At 46.0% G+C, this 19,498-nt stretch overlaps 1 protein-coding gene across 1 annotated transcript in view; it reads left to right on the top strand.

The window, feature by feature from the left end:
• LOC123480995 (ras-related protein Rab-21-like) overlaps positions 1 to 13,277 on the top strand; it is a 34,009-nt gene extending 20,732 nt beyond the window's left edge. Inside the window, exons 2-7 of the mRNA XM_045223413.1 lie at positions 917 to 976; positions 2,542 to 2,649; positions 2,973 to 3,036; positions 9,377 to 9,431; positions 9,688 to 9,779; positions 10,899 to 13,277. Of these exons, the coding sequence (XP_045079348.1) occupies positions 917 to 976; positions 2,542 to 2,649; positions 2,973 to 3,036; positions 9,377 to 9,431; positions 9,688 to 9,779; positions 10,899 to 11,041 (522 nt within the window). The 3' untranslated portion in view covers positions 11,042 to 13,277. The remainder of the gene's footprint in view (positions 1 to 916; positions 977 to 2,541; positions 2,650 to 2,972; positions 3,037 to 9,376; positions 9,432 to 9,687; positions 9,780 to 10,898) is intronic.
• Positions 13,278 to 19,498: the final 6,221 nt, after the last annotated feature.

Genomic DNA, 19,498 nt, shown 5'->3' on the forward strand with positions numbered 1-19,498 from the left:
CTGTTTTTGAGCTATTTTAAAACTCAATTATCTGTTTCTCACCGTTTCTCTCTCTCTCTCTCTCTCTCTCGAACTTTCAGTCCTTTTTCAAATCTAAAGCTCCGAGGCAGGCAGATGCTGAAATGTCAGTCTAACTGAGAAATAAATAATGTCCTTTCTTGTAATTTTTCCTCTGATAGACGGGTAAATTAGAAAGTTACGGCCTACCTTTCCTGAGTAGAATTCGCATTCAACTAAAAGTCTTTCTATTCCATCGTCATTTTTCAACGGAGCTCATTATGGATCCCTTTTGTGTCTTAATGAGGAAGAGAATCCAGAGATGATGATGATGATGATGTTACCACAACAGAGATGCTTCGAACCAGATCATTACTGTGGAATAGGAACAGAATGACTTAACTTACTCAAGTTGTCAAAGTAGAGGGTAGGTCTTACATACTAAGAAGGAATGTGTTCCCAACGTGAATGGTTTTCCAGGTAGATGACGAGGCTAACGGGGATAGTTTTCCAAAATGGCACACATCTACTGCCAGGCAAGGCGGCGAACATAGGTGAAAAATTTTTTAACCCTAACTGTAAGCTGATAAGAGCTTCTAAACCAATTTATTTATTTTAATTTAAGGGGGCACCGTCCCTATCTTTGGTCACCAGGGCCAGTGTCACCGCTAATGTCTGCGCCTGTTCCTCCCTGTGTAGCTTTTATGCCTGCAGGTTTCTCCACAGGACCTTTTGATAGGAGCCAAAGTGCTCAATCTAGTTAATACTGTGTCAGTCACTCACATACATACAAATGTCTTCTAATGTTATTCCAAATCTGTCCGTTACTCCCCAAGTCATCATCAGTTATTAAAACACAGGGGCCTGTTACTGTGTCTGTTTCTCAAGACATATGACTGATCTGTTTCCTCTCTTCCAGGCGTCCTTCCTCACGAAGAAGCTCAACATCACAGGGAAGAGGGTGAATCTGGCCATATGGGTGAGGCCTGCTCTCTCTCTCTCGGCGTGTTTGACACTCCGCAGCGTCCCAAATGGCACCCTGTTCCCTACATGGTGCACTGCTTTTGACCAGGGCCGTATAGGGAATAGGGTGCCATTTGAGCTATGTAGCTCCCTGCTTTGGGTTCCTTTTCCTCCTTAAAGAAATGATGCCTTCTGGCTGTGAACGTTTTACTACTACTGAAACATCATGTGACAAACTCATGCATAGTGAGATGACACGCATACACACACACACACACACACACACACGCTTACTGTGGTAATGCTTTATTATAAGGAACCATAGAGACCGGTTTTCGTAGTCTGTTTGCTGTACAATTCCAATTCCAACTGTCTCGATGCAGAGCCACAAAGGGAATGGAGATGTCGTTTACTCCCACTGACCATGAGTCAAAGGTTACATCCCAAATGGCACCCCTACTCCCATAGGCCTCTGATCAACAGTAGCACTACATAGGGAACAGGGTGCCATTTGGAGTCAAAAGGCGTCTTGGCTGAGCAGCTGTGATCTCTCTCTGTCCTGTAACATATGGTCCTGCAGTGATCTCTCTCTGTCCTGTAACATATGGTCCTGCAGTGATCTCTCTCTCTGTCCTGTAACATATGGTCCTGCAGTGATCTCTCTCTGTCCTGTAACATATGGTCCTGCAGTGATCTCTCTCTCTGTCCTGTAACATATGGTCCTGCGGTGATCTCTCTCTGTCCTGTAACATATGGTCCTGCAGGGATCTCTCTCTGTCCTGTAACATATGGTCCTGGACCGTCCTGTAAATATGGTCCTGCGGATGTCTGTAACATATGGTCTGCAGTGATCCCCTCGTCTGTAACAATGGTCTGCAGTGACTCTCTGTCTGTAACATATGGTCTGCAGGGATCTCTCTCTGTCCTGTAACATATGGTCCTGCGGTGATTCTCTCTGTCTGTAACATATGGTTGCAGTGATCTCCTCTCTGTTGTAACATAGGTCTGCAGGGATTCTCTGTCCTGTAACATATGGTTGCAGTGACTCTCTCTGTCCTGTAACATATGGTCCTGCAGTGATCTCTCTCTGTCCTGTAACATATGGTCCTGCAGTGATCTCTCTCTGTCCTGTAACATATGGTCCTGCAGTGATCTCTCTCTCTGTCCTGTAACATATGGTCCTGCGGTGATCTCTCTCTGTCCTGTAACATATGGTCCTGCAGGGATCTCTCTCTGTCCTGTAACATATGGTCCTGCGGTGATCTCTCTCTGTCCTGTAACATATGGTCCTGCCTCATTTGATGCAATAGGAACAGGAATTTGGCATCCATTTTGATTTGAGTCAGTCTGTAGCAGGCAGGGAGAGATGCATAGTTAGTAGGTTATCTGGCTGAATCAGTCTGGCTCACAGGTGTTCCTTCCTTCTTGCCACCAATCTGAAGCCAGTCACTGTCAATGGTTATTGTTTCAAACTACCTTTTTTCCCCCAGAGGCTTGATCAGTGGACTTTGGCCTTGAAATAATCTGCTCTCTCTCGCTTTCTATCGCTCCCTCCCCTCTGGCTCTCTCTCTCCACCCCAGGATACAGCAGGTCAGGAGCGGTTCCACGCCTTAGGGCCAATCTACTACAGAGACTCCAATGGAGCTATATTGGTCTATGACATCACAGATGAGGACTCTTTCCAGAAGGTAGCTATGATCTCCTCAGGGAGAACAGCAGGGCTGTGGTCCAAATGGCACCGAATTCCCTATACAGTGCACTACTTTTGACCAGTGCCCATAGGGCTATAGGGTGCTATTAAGGACACTGCCTCTGAAGAGAAGAACATCATTGCAAAAAATTAGTTACATAGAAATGTCCGAATATATATATATATATATATTACTGAAATGTTTTGTTTGATTTACATATTCATATTTAATTTGCATCAGTGTCTATATATGTGTTCTAATGTTGAAATGTGTTTTCTTGAACTGTAAATCGATATGAAATGTAATGTTTTGCTTTGTAGGTGAAAAACTGGGTCAAAGAATTGAGGAAAATGTTGGGGAATGAGATCTGTTTATGTATAGTAGGTAAGTTACTGCAGACCATGGCTAACCTTTCACCTTTCACCTTTCAACATGTCTTTTATTGTTTGTCACATTTCACCGTGTTAATGGATCGATCTTTGAAGGTGCGCAGAGAATTTAGTTTAGTTACGGGCCCTGTAATTAAATAGACATCCTAATAATTTCATAACGTTGCCAGGATGAAGGGAGTCTAGAATGTAGTTAGTTTGTCTCGGATATTCTGTTGCCTCCAAATTTCAGTCACATAAGACCGCTGTCAGACAGCTCAATTTGCTTCAAACGCATCCCATGGTCTCTCTCTCCCTCTGAAATGTCAAAACTGCAGCCTAGAACTTTCAACCCTGACGTTCACAAAGTTCTCTGACCAGGTAGACCAGCAGCTAGGGAACCTTTCAAATGCAGGAAGAGTTGCATGGAGGAAGTCATTGTTGACTTTGTTGTGGTTACATCCCCCACAATATTTATGTGATATCTTAACTACAGCCCTTTATGTGACATCTTAACTAGAGCCCTTTATGTGACATCATAACTAGAGCCCTTTATGTGACATCATAACTAGAGCCCTTTATGTGACATCATAACTAGAGCCCTTTATGTGACATCTTAACTAGAGCCCTTTATGTGACATCATAACTAGAGCCCTTTATGTGACATCTTAACTAGAGCCCTTTATGTGACATCATAACTAGAGCCCTTTATGTGACATCTTAACTAGAGCCCTTTATGTGACATCTTAACTAGAGCCCTTTATGTGACATCATAACTCTAGAGCCCTTTATGTGACATCTTAACTAGAGCCCTTTATGTGACATCATAACTAGAGCCCTTTATGTGACATCATAACTAGAGCCCTTTATGTGACATCATAACTAGAGCCCTTTATGTGACATCATAATTAGAGCCCTTTATGTGACATCATAACTAGAGCCCTTTATGTGACATCTTAACTAGAGCCCTTTATGTGACATCATAACTAGAGCCCTTTATGTGACATCTTAACTAGAGCCCTTTATGTGACATCTTAACTAGAGCCCTTTATGTGACATCATAACTCTAGAGCCCTTTATGTGACATCTTAACTAGAGCCCTTTATGTGACATCATAACTAGAGCCCTTTATGTGACATCTTAACTAGAGCCCTTTATGTGACATTTTAATTAGAGCCCTTTATGTGACATCTTAATTAGAGCCCTTTATGTGACATCTTAACTAGAGCCCTTTATGTGACATCTTAATTAGAGCCCTTTATGTGACATCATAACTAGAGCCCTTTATGTGACATCTTAATTAGAGCCCTTTATGTGACATCTTAACTAGAGTCCTTTATGTGACATCATAACTCTAGAGCCCTTTATGTGACATCTCAACTAGAGCCCTTTATGTGACATCATAACTAGAGCCCTTTATGTGACATCTTAACTAGAGCCCTTTATGTGACATCTTAATTAGAGCCATTTATGTGACATCTTAACTAGAGCCCTTTATGTGACATCTTAATTAGAGCCATTTATGTGACATCTTAACTAGAGCCCTTTATGTGACATCTTAACTAGAGCCCTTTATGTGACATCATAACTAGAGCCCTTTATGTGACATCATAACTAGAGCCCTTTATGTGACATCATAACTAGAGCCCTTTATGTGACATCTTAACTAGAGCCCTTTATGTGACATCTTAACTAGAGCCCTTTATGTGACATCTTAACTAGAGCCCTTTATGTGACATCTTAACTAGAGCCCTTTATGTGACATCATAACTCTAGAGCCCTTTATGTGACATCTTAACTAGAGCCCTTTATGTGACATCATAACTAGAGCCCTTTATGTGACATCTTAACTAGAGCCCTTTATGTGACATTTTAACTAGAGCCCTTTATGTGACATCTTAATTAGAGCCCTTTATGTGACATCTTAACTAGAGCCCCTTTATGTGACATCTTAATTAGAGCCCTTTATGTGACATCATAACTAGAGCCCTTTATGTGACATCTTAATTAGAGCCCTTTATGTGACATCTTAACTAGAGCCCTTTATGTGACATCATAACTCTAGAGCCCTTTATGTGACATCTCAACTAGAGCCCTTTATGTGACATCATAACTAGAGCCCTTTATGTGACATCATAACTAGAGCCCTTTATGTGACATCTTAACTAGAGCCCTTTATGTGACATCTTAACTAGAGCCCTTTATGTGACATCTTAACTAGAGCCCTTTATGTGACATCTTAACTAGAGCCCTTTCTGTGACATCATAACTAGAGCCCTTTATGTGACATCATAACTAGAGCCCTTTATGTGACATCATAACTAGAGCCCTTTATGTGACATCTTAACTAGAGCCCTTTATGTGACATCATAACTAGAGCCCGACCCATATGGGAGTTTTGGATCCGATGCCGATTTTAGGGAGGCAAAAGTCACCGATTGTGGCATGAAAAACCGACTTCTTCTTTCTCACAAATTGTGCTCCAATGGATTAACAGATACTCTAAATGATGATTTCTTAACTAAATATTAAAATGGACACATTATTTAAGAACATCTTATTTGTGGTTTACATGATATCCACCAAAAGGCAAATATATCCTCAAAAAATACAAAAGTAAATACAAACTAGAAGGGCTGAATGAATTAAACTGTCTTAAAGTCAATCTGAAACTGCACTGTTCACAACCTAGACAGTGAAATGCCGTAACATGCAGTTCGTAATGTCACCACTAGATGTCAGGTCATGTAAAGAAACACTTCATGGCAACCTTGCAATGAGAGCTTGTTAAGGCAAGCACTATGAAAATGTTTTCTTACTGAAACATCATGTAAATTACACTCTTATTAAATACAACATTTTATATTTCAACTAATGGCATGTGCTGATGACCGAAAATGTTCATGCAAGAAAATCCTTTGCCACACTGGTTTTAGTCACACATTCAAATTTTAACTAGCTAACTAACAATCTTAGCTCATCATGAATGCAAGCACATGGCCTGAATGATAGATCTGCGCCAATTGTTTTGCTTTTTGCTAATGGCATATTTCAGAAAACTAACTGAATAAACCCACTAACATAATAGGTCCAGACAGTAACAGGTGTTCATTTTGTATCAAGGATGACTGTTCACTTTAGCACCAGTTCAGTGTTCGCACATAAGTAGCACAGATTGCTAGCTAGCTAGGCTAACTACCTTGGTGAGAATGTGATGAGGACATGGCTGCTTGCTTGGTGAAGTGTACTTTTAGATGATTTACTTATTCAAATATGCTGTCGCTGGCTGTGGCAAACTACTCACTGTCAAACCACAATGCCTACTTTCTCTCACGTTGTGATTTAGGGCTGAATGATGTTCAGTGAGCAGCTCAGACTGATTGGTCGTATTTTTGTAAAAGGCTAATATTGGCTGATTTTAATATTGGTCAGCCGATTTATCGTCTGGCTCTAATCTTAACTACATTAACTGCTGTAGTAAAGTTATTTAAATGTTTGTTTTCCCACGAAAATTAGGAAGAAAAATGACCAAATACTGAACAAAAATATTAACGCAACAATTTCAACGATTTTTACGGAGTTAGAGTTCATATAAGGAAATCAGTCAATTGAAATAAATAAATTAGGCCCTAATCTATGGATTTACATTTACATTTTAGTCATTTAGCAGACGCTCTTATCCAGAGCGACTTACAGGAGCAATTAGGGTTAAGTGCCTTGCTCAAGGGCACAACGACAGATTTTTCACCTTGTCGGCTCGGGGATTAGAACCAGCGACCTTTCGGTTACTGGCACAACGCTCTTAACCACTAAGCTACCTGCCGCCCCATAACTGGGCAGGGGCGCAGCCATGGGTGGGCCTTGGAGGGCATAGGCCCACCCACTTGGGAGCCAGGCACATCCACTGGGGGGCCTAGCCAATCAGAATGATTTTTTTCACCACAAAAAAAGATTTATTACAGTCAGAAATACCCCTCAGTTTCATTGGCTGTCTGGGTGGCTGGTCTCAGACGATCCCGCAGGTGAAGAAGTTGGATGTGGAGGTCCTGGGCTAGCGTGGTTACAAGTGGTCTGCGGTTATGAGGCCGATTGGACATACTGCCAAATTCTATAAAACGACGTTGGATGCGGCTTATGGTAGAGAAATGAACATTCAATTCCCTGGCAATAGCTCTGGTGGACATTCCTGCAGTCAACATGCCAATTGCACGCTCCCTCAAAACTTGAGACTTCTGTGGCATTGTCTTGTGTGACAAAACTGCACATTTAGTGGCCTTTTATTGTCCCCAGCACAAGGTGAACCTGTGTAATGATCATGCTGTTTAATCAGCTTCTTGATATGCCACACCTGTCAGGTGGATGAATTATCTTGGCAAAGGAGAAATGCTCACTAACAGGGATGTACACAAATTTGTGCACAGAATTTGAGAAAGAAGCTTTCTGTGCGTATGGAACATTTCAGGGATCTTTTATTTCAGCTTATGAAACATGGGACCAACACTTTACATGTTGAGTTTTATATTTTTGTTCAGTGTACAGTACCAGTCAAAAGTTTGGACACACCTACTCATTCAAGGGTTGTTCTTTATTTTTTACTATTTTCTACATTGTAGAATAATAGTGAAGACATCAAAACTATGAAATAACACATATGGAATCATGTAGTAACCAAAAAAGTGTTAAAGGAATCAAAATATATTTGAGATTCTTCAAAGTAGCCACCCTTTGCCTTGATGACAGCTTTGCACACTCTTGGCATTCTCTCAACCAGCTTCATGAGGAATGCTTTTCCAACAGTCTTGGCGTTCCCACATATGCTGAGCACTTGTTGGCTGCTTTTCCTTCACTCTGCCGTCCGACTCATCCCAAACCATCTCAATTGGGTTGAGGTCGGGGGATTGTGGAGGCCAGGTCATCTGATGCAGCACTCCATCACTCTCCTTCTTGGTCAAATAGCCCTTACACAGCCTGGAGGTGTGTTTTGGGTCATTGTCCTGTTGAAAAACAAATGGTAGTCCCACTAAGTGCAAACCAGATGGGATGGCGTATCGCTGCAGAATGCTGTGGTAGCCATGCTGGTTAAGTGTGCCTTGAATTCTAAAGAAATCACAAAGTGTCACCAACAAAGCACCATCACACCACCTCCATGCTTCACAGTGGGAACCACACATGCGGAGATCATCCATTCACCTACTCTGCGTCTCACAAAGACATAGCAGTTGGAACCAAAAATCTCAAATTTGGACTCATCAGACCAAAGGACAGATTTCCACTGGTCAAATGTCCATTGCTCGTGTTTCTTGGCCCAAGCAAGTCTCTTCTTTGTATTGGTGTCCTTTTAGTAGTGGTTTCTTTGCAGCAATCGACCATGAAGGCTTGATTCATGCGGTCTCCTCTGAACAGTTGTTGTTGAGATGTGTCTGTGACTTGAACTCTGTGAAGCATTTATTTGAGCTGCAATCTGAGGTGCAGTCAACTCTAATGAACTTATCCTCTGCAGCAGAGGTAACTCTGGGTCTTCCTTTCCTGTGGCGGTCCTCATGAGAGTCAGTTTCATCATAGCGCTTGATGGTTTTTGCAACTGCACTTGAAGAAACTTTCAAAGTTCTTGAAATGTTCCATATTGACTGGCCTTCATGTCTTAAAGTAATGATGGACTGTCGTTTCTCTTTGCTTATTTGAGCCATAATATGGACTTTGTCTTTTACCAAATAGGGCTATCTTCTGGATACCACCCCCACAACTGATTGGCTCAAACAAGAGGGAAAGAAATTCCACAAATTAACTTTTAAGAAGGCATACCTTTTAATTGAAATGCATTCCAGGTGACTACCTCATGAAGCTGGTTGAGAGAATGCCAAGAGTGTGCAAAGCTGTCATCAAGGCAAAGGGTGGCTACTTTGAAGAATCTCAAATATAAAATATATTTTGATTTGTTTAACACTTTTTGGGTTACTACATGATTCCATATGTGTTATTTCATAGTTTTGATGTCTTCACTATTATTCTACAATGTTGAAACTAGTAAAACTAAAGAAAAATCCTTGATTGAGAAGGTGTCCAAACTTTTGACTGGTACTGTGTGTGTGTGTATATGTGTGTATATATATATATATATATTTATTTATTTATTTATTTATTTATGTGTGGTGGTCAATGACATCTGCATTGTAAATCATTAGTTAAACTCACTCTGTCAAGATACACATGACTGTTACAGGGTTCTAACCTCAATGGGCTCTTCCTGGTTAAATAAAGTATTCTTGCAGTCTACGAGACGTACAGTTGGTGGTGCTAATGTTAAATATGCAGTATGTGATCTCTGAACTAATACGTCCTCTTTGTTCTTCTCATAGGTAATAAAGTAGATCTGGAGAAGGAGAGACATGTATCAGTGGAAGAGGCAGAAGGGTTCGTTTTCTCACTCTTCTCCTGTAACTTTACCGTAGAGACCTTGTACAGCAGGGGTGTTCAGTCTTATCATCCTATGGCGCTATGCTGCTTTTGGAATACCCTTTCATGACGACGTCTAAACAGGAAGTCAACGGACTCCTTTTGTTTGTGAATGTTGATGTAATTGAATGGTGATTGGTCTGAATGTTGACAACTGAATGGTGATTGGTCTAACTGATTGGTCTGTTTCTCTGTCAAATTCCTCTCCTCACAGGTATGCAGAGTCAGTGGGGGCAAAACACTATCACACGTCAGCCAAACTAAACAAAGGAATAGAAGAACTATTTCTGGACCTGTGTAAAGTAAGCAGCCATTCTGGCATGTTATGGAATAGTGATGAATTTAATGTCTCAGGTTGAGACAAAAATAAAATACTTGAAATGATTATATTACAATGGACCAACTGGTAGGACTTTGACTTCTGTTGGTAGGACTTCTGAATTTAGTAGATTTGGAATTAAAGCTTTAGTTTGTAGGATGTTTGGCTTTTGTTGGTAGTTGGACTTTCAGCTTCTGTTGGTAGGACTTTCAGCTTCTGTTGGTGGTAGGACTTTCAGCTTCTGTTGGTGGTAGGACTTTCAGCTTCTGTTGGTGGTAGGACTTTCAGCTTCTGTTGGTGGTAGGACTTTCAGCTCCTGTTGGTGGTAGGACTTTCAGCTCCTGTTGGTGGTAGGACTTTCAGCTCCTGTTGGTGGTAGGACTTTCAGCTCCTGTTGGTGGTAGGACTTTCAGTTTCTGTTGGTGGTAGGACTTTCAGCTCCTGTTGGTGGTAGGACTTTCAGCTCCTGTTGGTGGTAGGACTTTCAGCTCCTGTTGGTGGTAGGACTTTCAGCTCCTGTTGGTGGTAGGACTTTCAGCTCCTGTTGGTGGTAGGACTTTCAGCTCCTGTTGGTGGTAGGACTTTCAGCTCCTGTTGGTGGTAGGACTTTCAGCTCCTGTTGGTGGTAGGACTTTCAGTTTCTGTTGGTGGTAGGACTTTCAGCTTCTGTTGGTGGTAGGACTTTCAGCTCCTGTTGGTGGTAGGACTTTCAGCTCCTGTTGGTGGTAGGACTTTCAGCTCCTGTTGGTGGTAGGACTTTCAGCTCCTGTTGGTGGTAGGACTTTCAGCTCCTGTTGGTGGTAGGACTTTCAGCTCCTGTTGGTGGTAGGACTTTCAGCTTCTGTTGGTGGTAGGACTTTCAGCTTCTGTTGGTGGTAGGACTTTCAGCTTCTGTTGGTGGTAGGACTTTCAGCTTCTGTTGGTGGTAGGACTTTCAGCTTCTGTTGGTGGTAGGACTTTCAGCTTCTGTTGGTGGTAGGACTTTCAGCTTCTGTTGGTTGTAGGACTTTCAGCTTCTGTTGGTAGGACTTTCAGCTTCTGTTGGTGGTAGGACTTTGGCTCCCACAGGACTGACTGTCTCCCTCTCGTCTCCCTGTTGTTGACAGGAATGATGGAGACGGCCCAAGCGGAGGAGAGGGCGAAGGGTAACGGAGCCAGCCAGTCAACATCATCACGGAGGGGGGTACAGATCGTGGACGACGAGCCCCAAGCCGCCACGGCCGCGGGGGGCTGCTGCTCATCCGCTTAACCCCCCCACCTCCACGTCCCAACTTACCCCATCCTCCCCCTTTCCAACCCCCCCCTTCAACAACCAGGACTGTTGCCTCTGCCCTCAGCCTCCCCTCTCATCTCCCTCCTTATGCCATGAAGACTGCTATTCCCCCTCTGAGTCCTCGTACACTTCACTCACTACACTTCTCCCTCTATGGAACAATGTGCTGCTTAGACACTATTCTTTATACAGTAATATTCATTCATTGGCACCACCTCCTGACCCATTCATATGAGACTTCTGACACCCCCTCCTGACCATCTATATGAGACTTCTGACACTCCCTCCTGACCATCTATATGAGACTTCTGACACCCCCTCCTGACCATCTATATGAGACTTCTGACACTCCCTCCTGACCATCTATATGAGACTTCTGACACCCCCTCCTGACCACCTATATGAGACTTCTGACACCCCCTCCTGACCATCTATATGAGACTTCTGACACCCCCTCCTGACCATCTATATGAGACTTCTGACACCCCCTCCTGACCATCTATATGAGACTTCTGACACCCCCTCCTGACCATCTATATGAGACTTCTGACACTCCCCTCCTGACCATCTATATGAGACTTCTGACACCCCCTCCTGACCACCTATATGAGACTTCTGACACCCCCTCCTGACCATCTATATGAGACTTCTGACACTCCCTCCTGACCATCTATATGAGACTTCTGACACCCCCTCCTGACCATCTATATGAGACTTCTGACACCCCCTCCTGACCATCTATATGAGACTTCTGACACTCCCTTCTGACCATCCATATGAGACTTCTGACACCCCCTCCTGACCATCTATATGAGACTTCTGACACTCCCTCCTGACCATCTATATGAGACTTCTGACACCCCCTCCTGACCATCTATATGAGACTTCTGACACCCCCTCCTGACCATCTATATGAGACTTCTGACACCCCCTCCTGACCATCTATATGAGACTTCTGACACCCCCTCCTGACCATCTATATGAGACTTCTGACACCCCCTCCTGACCATCTATATGAGACTTCTGACACCCCCTCCTGACCATCTATATGAGACTTCTGACACCCCCCTCCTGACCATCTATATGAGACTTCTGACACCCCCTCCTGACCATCTATGAGACTTCTGACACCCCCTCCTGACCATCTATATGAGACTTCTGACACCACCTCCTGACCATCCGTATGAGACTTCTGACACCCCCTCCTGACCATCCGTATGAGTGATGAAGAGGTGAAGAGAACATGAAAGGAAGGTATCCACCTCTCCTCTGTCTTTCTACAAGCTAGCAGATGGACTTCCAACACACCGTCATGAAATACACGTAAACACACACACTGTCCCCACCTCTCCCAAATGAACACACACAGACAGACAGTACTAAGTTATAAATGGGAAACACTCATACCCCTGATTTTGGGACTTTTTATTTCTGCGAGGATAAATGTGCATGTCGGGGTGATCCGTCTCTGAAAGGCTTCGTTGGTTTGTCTTCTTTCTCTAAAGTAAAACAAAAACTCTTTATTATTAATAACTAAAGTACATGTTGTATGGAAATCTGTCCCTTTGTACTGATTCTTCTGCTGTGGTGAAGTTGTGATAGCTCTCTGGATCCGTCGTCCAGCCCCTTTCTTGGACTGTATCCAGCCCCTTTCTTGGACTGTATTCATGAAGCATCTCGGTAGGAGTCCCACCTGTCTGTGTAACCTTGTTGATTTATGTTCTAAAAGACAAAATCGATCCTAGATCAGCACTTCTACTCTGAGACCCTTTATGAATACAGGCATTGGGCTTAAAAAATATATATATATATGGCAGGTCTCTCTCCCCCCTCTCTCATTCTCTCTCGTTCTTTCTCTCTGATTTAAAATGCAGATTTTTGCACTGGCCCGTCATTATCAATGCTTTTTGATATACTGCGTTTTTCTTCCTGTTTGCCGAGTTGCTCTGAAAATGAAATGACAAAAAAAAAATACATTGTAAAAAACAAAAACAAACGTATGATGAGTATTAAAAACGTTGGATATTTTATCTGCTTTTACAAGCTTTGGGAAAACAACGCGCAGGTGTAGAAAAGTGTACAATAGTCTTGTTAATGATTGTAAAATGAAATAACAATTGTGGGTGAAAGCACACTTTCTGGAATTGTACTTTTTTTTAACTGCTAGTGTCAAGTGTTTTGTAATAGAACAATTATAACTATTTACAACGCATAGGTGTCAAATACATTGTCGTTCTTTTTAAAGAAACAATTGAAGCTTCACTACACATCCTCCAACGGTGTTCAACTTAGACTCAAACATATTCACAATGCATAGTGTTCGGTAGTCACGTACTGCTTATTATTGTGCCACTAGAGATCCTGGTTCGAATCCAGGCTCTGTTGTAGCCGGCCGTGACCGGGAGACCCATGGGGCGGCGCGCAATTGGCCCAGCGTCGTCCAGGGTAGGGGAGGGAATGGCCGGCAGGGATGTAGCTCAGTTGGTAGAGCATGGCGTTTGCAACGCCAGGGTTGTGGGTTCGATTCCCATGAGGGGCCAGTATGAAAAAAATAAAATAAAAAATAATGTATGCACTCACTAACTGTAAGTCGCTCTGGATAAGAGCGTCTGCTAAATGACTAAAATGTCAAATGTTATTGGAAGAGGACATGTTCTAATACTGGATCTTCCTAAGACTATACCAACGGACTGTGATCAACAACACGATGTATAGAAGTTCTTCTGACGCTGACTACACCAACAGGAGACTTACGGGGAGGGAGGGAGGGAGACGTTCCATTCATTCCAGATCTTATGTTAACTCATCTTATTTAGTTATGTCTATGGTGGATTTCTGTAGGGGGAAACGGGGAGAGATTCATGATTGGTGTACTCTACAGACCTGGGTTCAAAGACTATTCAAGATCTAGCCAGATGGGCAGGGTTTTCACTTTTAGTTCCAAGCTCAGTCACAGCTGAAGTGTTTGTAATGATATGGAATAGTATTTGAACCCAGATCTGCTACTCTGCCATGCACCAGGATGAAAAGCTCCATTTCAGACCTGGAGAGAATGAAGAGAACCATACTGGTTAACCCCAGTCACTACAGCCTCTGGCCTGCGTAAGACTTAACCGTATGGTGCAGACTGGTTGACCCCAGTCACTGCAGCCTCTGGCCTGCGTAAGACTTAACCGTACGGTGCAGACTGGTTGACCCCAGTCACCATAGCCTCTGGCCTGCGTAAGACTTAACCGTACGGTGCAGACTGGTTGACCCCAGTCACCGCAGCCTCTGGCCTGCGTAAGACTTAACCGTACGGTGCAGACTGGTTGACCCCAGTCACCGCAGCCTCTGGCCTGCGTAAGACTTAACCGTACGGTGCAGACTGGTTGACCCCAGTCACTGCAGCCTCTGGCCTGCGTAAGACTTAACCGTACGGTGCAGACTGGTTGACCCCAGTCACTGCAGCCTCTGGCCTGCGTAAGACTTAACCGTACGGTGCAGACTGGTTAACCCCAGTCACTACAGCCTCTGGCCTGCGTAAGACTTAACCGTACGGTGCAGACTGGTTGACCCCAGTCACTGCAGCCTCTGGCCTGCGTAAGACTTAACCGTACGGTGCAGACTGGTTGACCCCAGTCACTACAGCCTCTGGCCTGCGTAAGACTTAACCGTACGGTGCAGACTGGTTGACCCCAGTCACTACAGGCTCTGGCCTGCGTAAGACTTATCCGTACGGTGCAGACTGGTTGACCCCAGTCACTACAGCCTCTGGCCTGCGTAAGACTTAACCGTACGGTGCAGACTGGTTGACCCCAGTCACTACAGCCTCTGGCCTGCGTAAGACTTAACCGTACGGTGCAGACTGGTTGACCCCAGTCACTGCAGCCTCTGGCCTGCGTAAGACTTAACCGTACGGTGCAGACTGGTTGACCCCAGTCACTACAGCCTCTGGCCTGCGTAAGACTTAACCGTACGGTGCAGACTGGTTGACCCCAGTCACCGCAGCCTCTGGCCTGAGTAAGACTTAACCGTACGGTGCAGACTGGTTGACCCCAGTCACTACAGCCTCTGGCCTGCGTAAGACTTAACCGTACGGTGCAGACTGGTTGACCCCAGTCACTACAGCCTCTGGCCTGCGTAAGACTTAACCGTACGGTGCAGACTGGTTGACCCCAGTCACTACAGCCTCTGGCCTGCGTAAGACTTAACCGTACGGTGCAGACTGGTTGACCCCAGTCACTACACCCTCTGGCCTACATGCTGTGTACACATAATGTGATAAAGCGAGAGATTCCCCTACACATTTGACAAGCTCAGTCTTCAGTGAAGCAATTCAGAATATCAAACATCAAACCATCATGGTTTGCGTTGTTCTAGAGGCTGTGAGCATCTAAATGATGTGAGGGTAATTTTGTGTCTTTCGTCTTTCGCTACTGTTGCTGTGGCAATGAACACCGATTCCATGCAAATATGTTATTGGACTGGTGTAAGAGAGATGGTGGAATCTCCCTCTAGCCCATGCATAGTCCTACACCAATCCAATGATTTTTTAAATGTGTGGGGAGGAGTGCATGAGTGCACACTCGGGGAGAATTGGTATGCATGCACATTGCAATCCCTGTCTGTCCCTGTGGTCAGCCCCTCTCTGAACCCAACTCCAGTAACCACAACCAACCGTGTCTGAAGCCTGGCTGGCTGGTTCCCCACGAGGCAGGCTGCCAACCGTGTCTGAAGCCTGGCTGGCTGGTTCCACACGAGGCAGGCTGCCAACCGTGTCTGAAGCCTGGCTGGCTGGTTCCCCACGAGGCAGGCTGCCAACCGTGTCTGAAGCCTGGCTGGCTGGTTCCCGACGAGGCAGGCTGCCAACCGTGTCTGAAGCCTGGCTGGCTGGTTCCCCACGAGGCAGGCTGCCAACCGTGTCTGAAGCCTGGCTGGCTGGTTCCACACGAGGCAGGCTGCCAACCGTGTCTGAAGCCTGGCTGGCTGGTTCCACACGAGGCAGGCTGCCAACCGTGTCTGAAGCCTGGCTGGCTGGTTCCACACGAGGCAGGCTGCCAACCGTGTCTGAAGCCTGGCTGGCTGGTTCCCCACGAGGCAGGCTGCCAACCGTGTCTGAAGCCTGGCTGGCTGGTTCCACACGAGGCAGGCTGCCAACCGTGTCTGAAGCCTGGCTGGCTGGTTCCCCACGAGGCAGGCTGCCAACCGTGTCTGAAGCCTGGCTGGCTGGTTCCCCACGAGGCAGGCTGCCAACCGTGTCTGAAGCCTGGCTGGCTGGTTCCACACGAGGCAGGCTGCCAACCGTGTCTGAAGCCTGGCTGGCTGGTTCCACACGAGGCAGGCTGCCAACCGTGTCTGAAGCCTGGCTGGCTGGTTCCACACGAGGCAGGCTGCCAACCGTGTTCTGAAGCCTGGCTGGCTGGTTCCCCACGAGGCAGGCTGCCAACCGTGTCTGAAGCCTGGCTGGCTGGTTCCACACGAGGCAGGCTGCCAACCGTGTCTGAAGCCTGGCTGGCTGGTTCCACACGAGGCAGGCTGCCAACCGTGTCTGAAGCCTGGCTAGCTGGTTCCACACGAGGCAGGCTGCCAACCGTGTTTGAAGCCTGGCTGGCTGGTTCCACACGAGGCAGGCTGCCAACCGTGTCTGAAGCCTGGCTGGCTGGTTCCACACGAGGCAGGCTGCCAACCGTGTCTGAAGCCTGGCTGGCTGGTTCCACACGAGGCAGGCTGCCAACCGTGTCTGAAGCCTGGCTGGCTGGTTCCACACGAGGCAGGCTGCCAACCGTGTCTGAAGCCTGGCTGGCTGGTTCCCCACGAGGCAGGCTGCCAACCGTGTCTGAAGCCTGGCTGGCTGGTTCCCCACGAGGCAGGCTGCCAACCGTGTCTGAAGCCTGGCTGGCTGGTTCCCCACGAGGCAGGCTGCCAACCGTGTCTGAAGCCTGGCTGGCTGGTTCCACACGAGGCAGGCTGCCAACCGTGTCTGAAGCCTGGCTGGCTGGTTCCACACGAGGCAGGCTGCCAACCGTGTCTGAAGCCTGGCTGGCTGGTTCCCCACGAGGCAGGCTGCCAACCGTGTCTGAAGCCTGGCTGGCTGGTTCCCCACGAGGCAGGCTGCCAACCGTGTCTGAAGCCTGGCTGGCTGGTTCCACACGAGGCAGGCTGCCAACCGTGTCTGAAGCCTGGCTGGCTGGTTCCACACGAGGCAGGCTGCCAACCGTGTCTGAAGCCCTGCTGGCTGGTTCCACACGAGGCAGGCTGCCAACCGTGTCTGAAGCCTGGCTGGCTGGTTCCCCACGAGGCAGGCTGCCAACCGTGTCTGAAGCCTGGCTGGCTGGTTCCACACGAGGCAGGCTGCCAACCGTGTCTGAAGCCTGGCTGGCTGGTTCCCCACGAGGCAGGCTGCCATTAGCGCTGCGTCATCCTCTGGGGCTGGAGCTTCCTCCTTCAGATCAGCTGATTTAACATTCAGTGAGGTGAAATGTTCACAATGTAGCAGATTGAAATGTAATGTATAGCTGATGAATACAACTCACTGTTCTACATGACAGACAATATCTATTCTACACAATATATTTCTATCTGAACATTCTGTTTGTAATGCACCCTCCTGAACAGACCCTTGGTTACTCTACCATTCTGGTCCAAAGTCTGTATCACCATGTGGAGGTCTACCTGGTCAGCCTATCACCATGTGGAGGTCTACCTGGTCAGTCTGTACCTGGAGGTCTACCTGGTCAGTCTGTACCTGGAGGTCTACCTGGTCAGTCTATCGCCATGTGGAGGTCTACCTAAATATCCATTTACACCACTCAAATATTACCCATGTCATTTAAACCCTGATATTGGGTGATTCAGCTGACTATTGAGATACACTATATATACAAAAGTATGTGGACACCCCTTCAAATTAGTGGATTCTATTTCAGCTACACCAGTTGCTGACAGGTGTATAAAACTGAGCACACAGCCATGCAATCTCCATAGACAAACATTGGCAGTAGAATGGGCTTACTGAAGAACTCAGTGACTTTCAACGTGGCACCGTCATCGGCTGCCACCTTTCCAACAAGTCAGTTCGTTAAATTTCTGCCCTGCTTGAGCTGCCCCGGTCAACTGTACGTGCTGTTATTGTGAAGTAGAAACGTCTAGGAGCAACAACGGCTCCGCAGCGAAGTGGTAGGCCACACAAGCTCACGGAATGGGACCGCCGAGTGCTGAAGCGCGTAACGCATTAAAAATAATCTGTCCTCGGTTGCAACACTCACTACCAAGTTCCAAACTGCCTCTGGAAGCAACGTCTGCACAATAACTGTTAGTCGGGAGCTTCATGAAATGAGTTTCCATGGCCGAGCAGCCGCACACAAGCCTAAGATCACCATGCGCAATGCCAAGCATCGGCTGGAGTGGTGTAAAGCTCGCCGCCATTGGACCCTGGAGCAGTGGAAACGTGTTTTCTGGAGTGATGAATCACGCTTCACCATCTGGCAGTCCGACAGACGAATCTGGGTTTGGTGGATGCCAGGAGAACGCTACCTGCCCCAATGCATAGTGCCAACTGTAAAGTTTGGAGGAGGAGGAATAATGGTCTGGGCCAGTTTTTCATGGTTCGGGCTAGACCCCTTAGTTCCAGTGAAGGGAAATCTTAATGCTACAGCATACAATAACATTCTAGACTATTCTGTGCTTCCAACTTTGTGGCAACAGTTTAGGGAAGGCCCTTTCCTGTTTCAGCAATGTTCCAACATCTAGTAGAAAGCCTTCCTAGAAGAGTGGAGGCTGTTATAGCAGCAATGGGGGGACCAACTCCATTTTTTAATGCCCATTATTTTGGAATGAGATGTTCAACAAACAGGTGTCCACATACTTTTGGTCATGTAGTGTACTTGACCCTGGACGTCTGTAATGATGTGGTCCCACATCCACAGTCTTAGATCAGATAAAAATGGACTGTATCATTACAATACGCTAGTCTGAAATCAGGACATCATGTCTATGATGACATTAATCACCACAGCACCTTAAAGAGATTCTCCGGTACGTTTGTATACTTTTTAGCCAGTAGTTCTGAAAGTTGCACTCACAAGCCAATAGTGGTCCCCGGAAATGGTGTACTACATCACATATGTGCATCACGTTGTTGCTCTCTCGCTCTGCTGTGTCCACTGAGCCATTGGGCCCGCCCTGCAACCTCATTGGATAACGCTGGGCAGGCCTCTTGCTAGCTGTCACTCAAATGCAAGAGGCTGACGCTCATTGGCTAGAACTCGAATTGCTAGGGGGGATGGCCCACGTCGGGGGAAATGTAGAGAAAATGTCTTAAAAAACAGTCGCTTTTAAACTAGGGATCTGATGGTTAATTGAGGTAAAACAGTAATTCTGCTCATAGATTATGCATGTATTAACTACACATTGACACATGGCTCAAAGCGGGAGGTTAAAAATATATTTTCT

This window comes from Coregonus clupeaformis, chromosome 11 (genome assembly GCF_020615455.1).
Source record: "Coregonus clupeaformis isolate EN_2021a chromosome 11, ASM2061545v1, whole genome shotgun sequence".
NCBI lineage: Eukaryota > Metazoa > Chordata > Actinopteri > Salmoniformes > Salmonidae > Coregonus > Coregonus clupeaformis.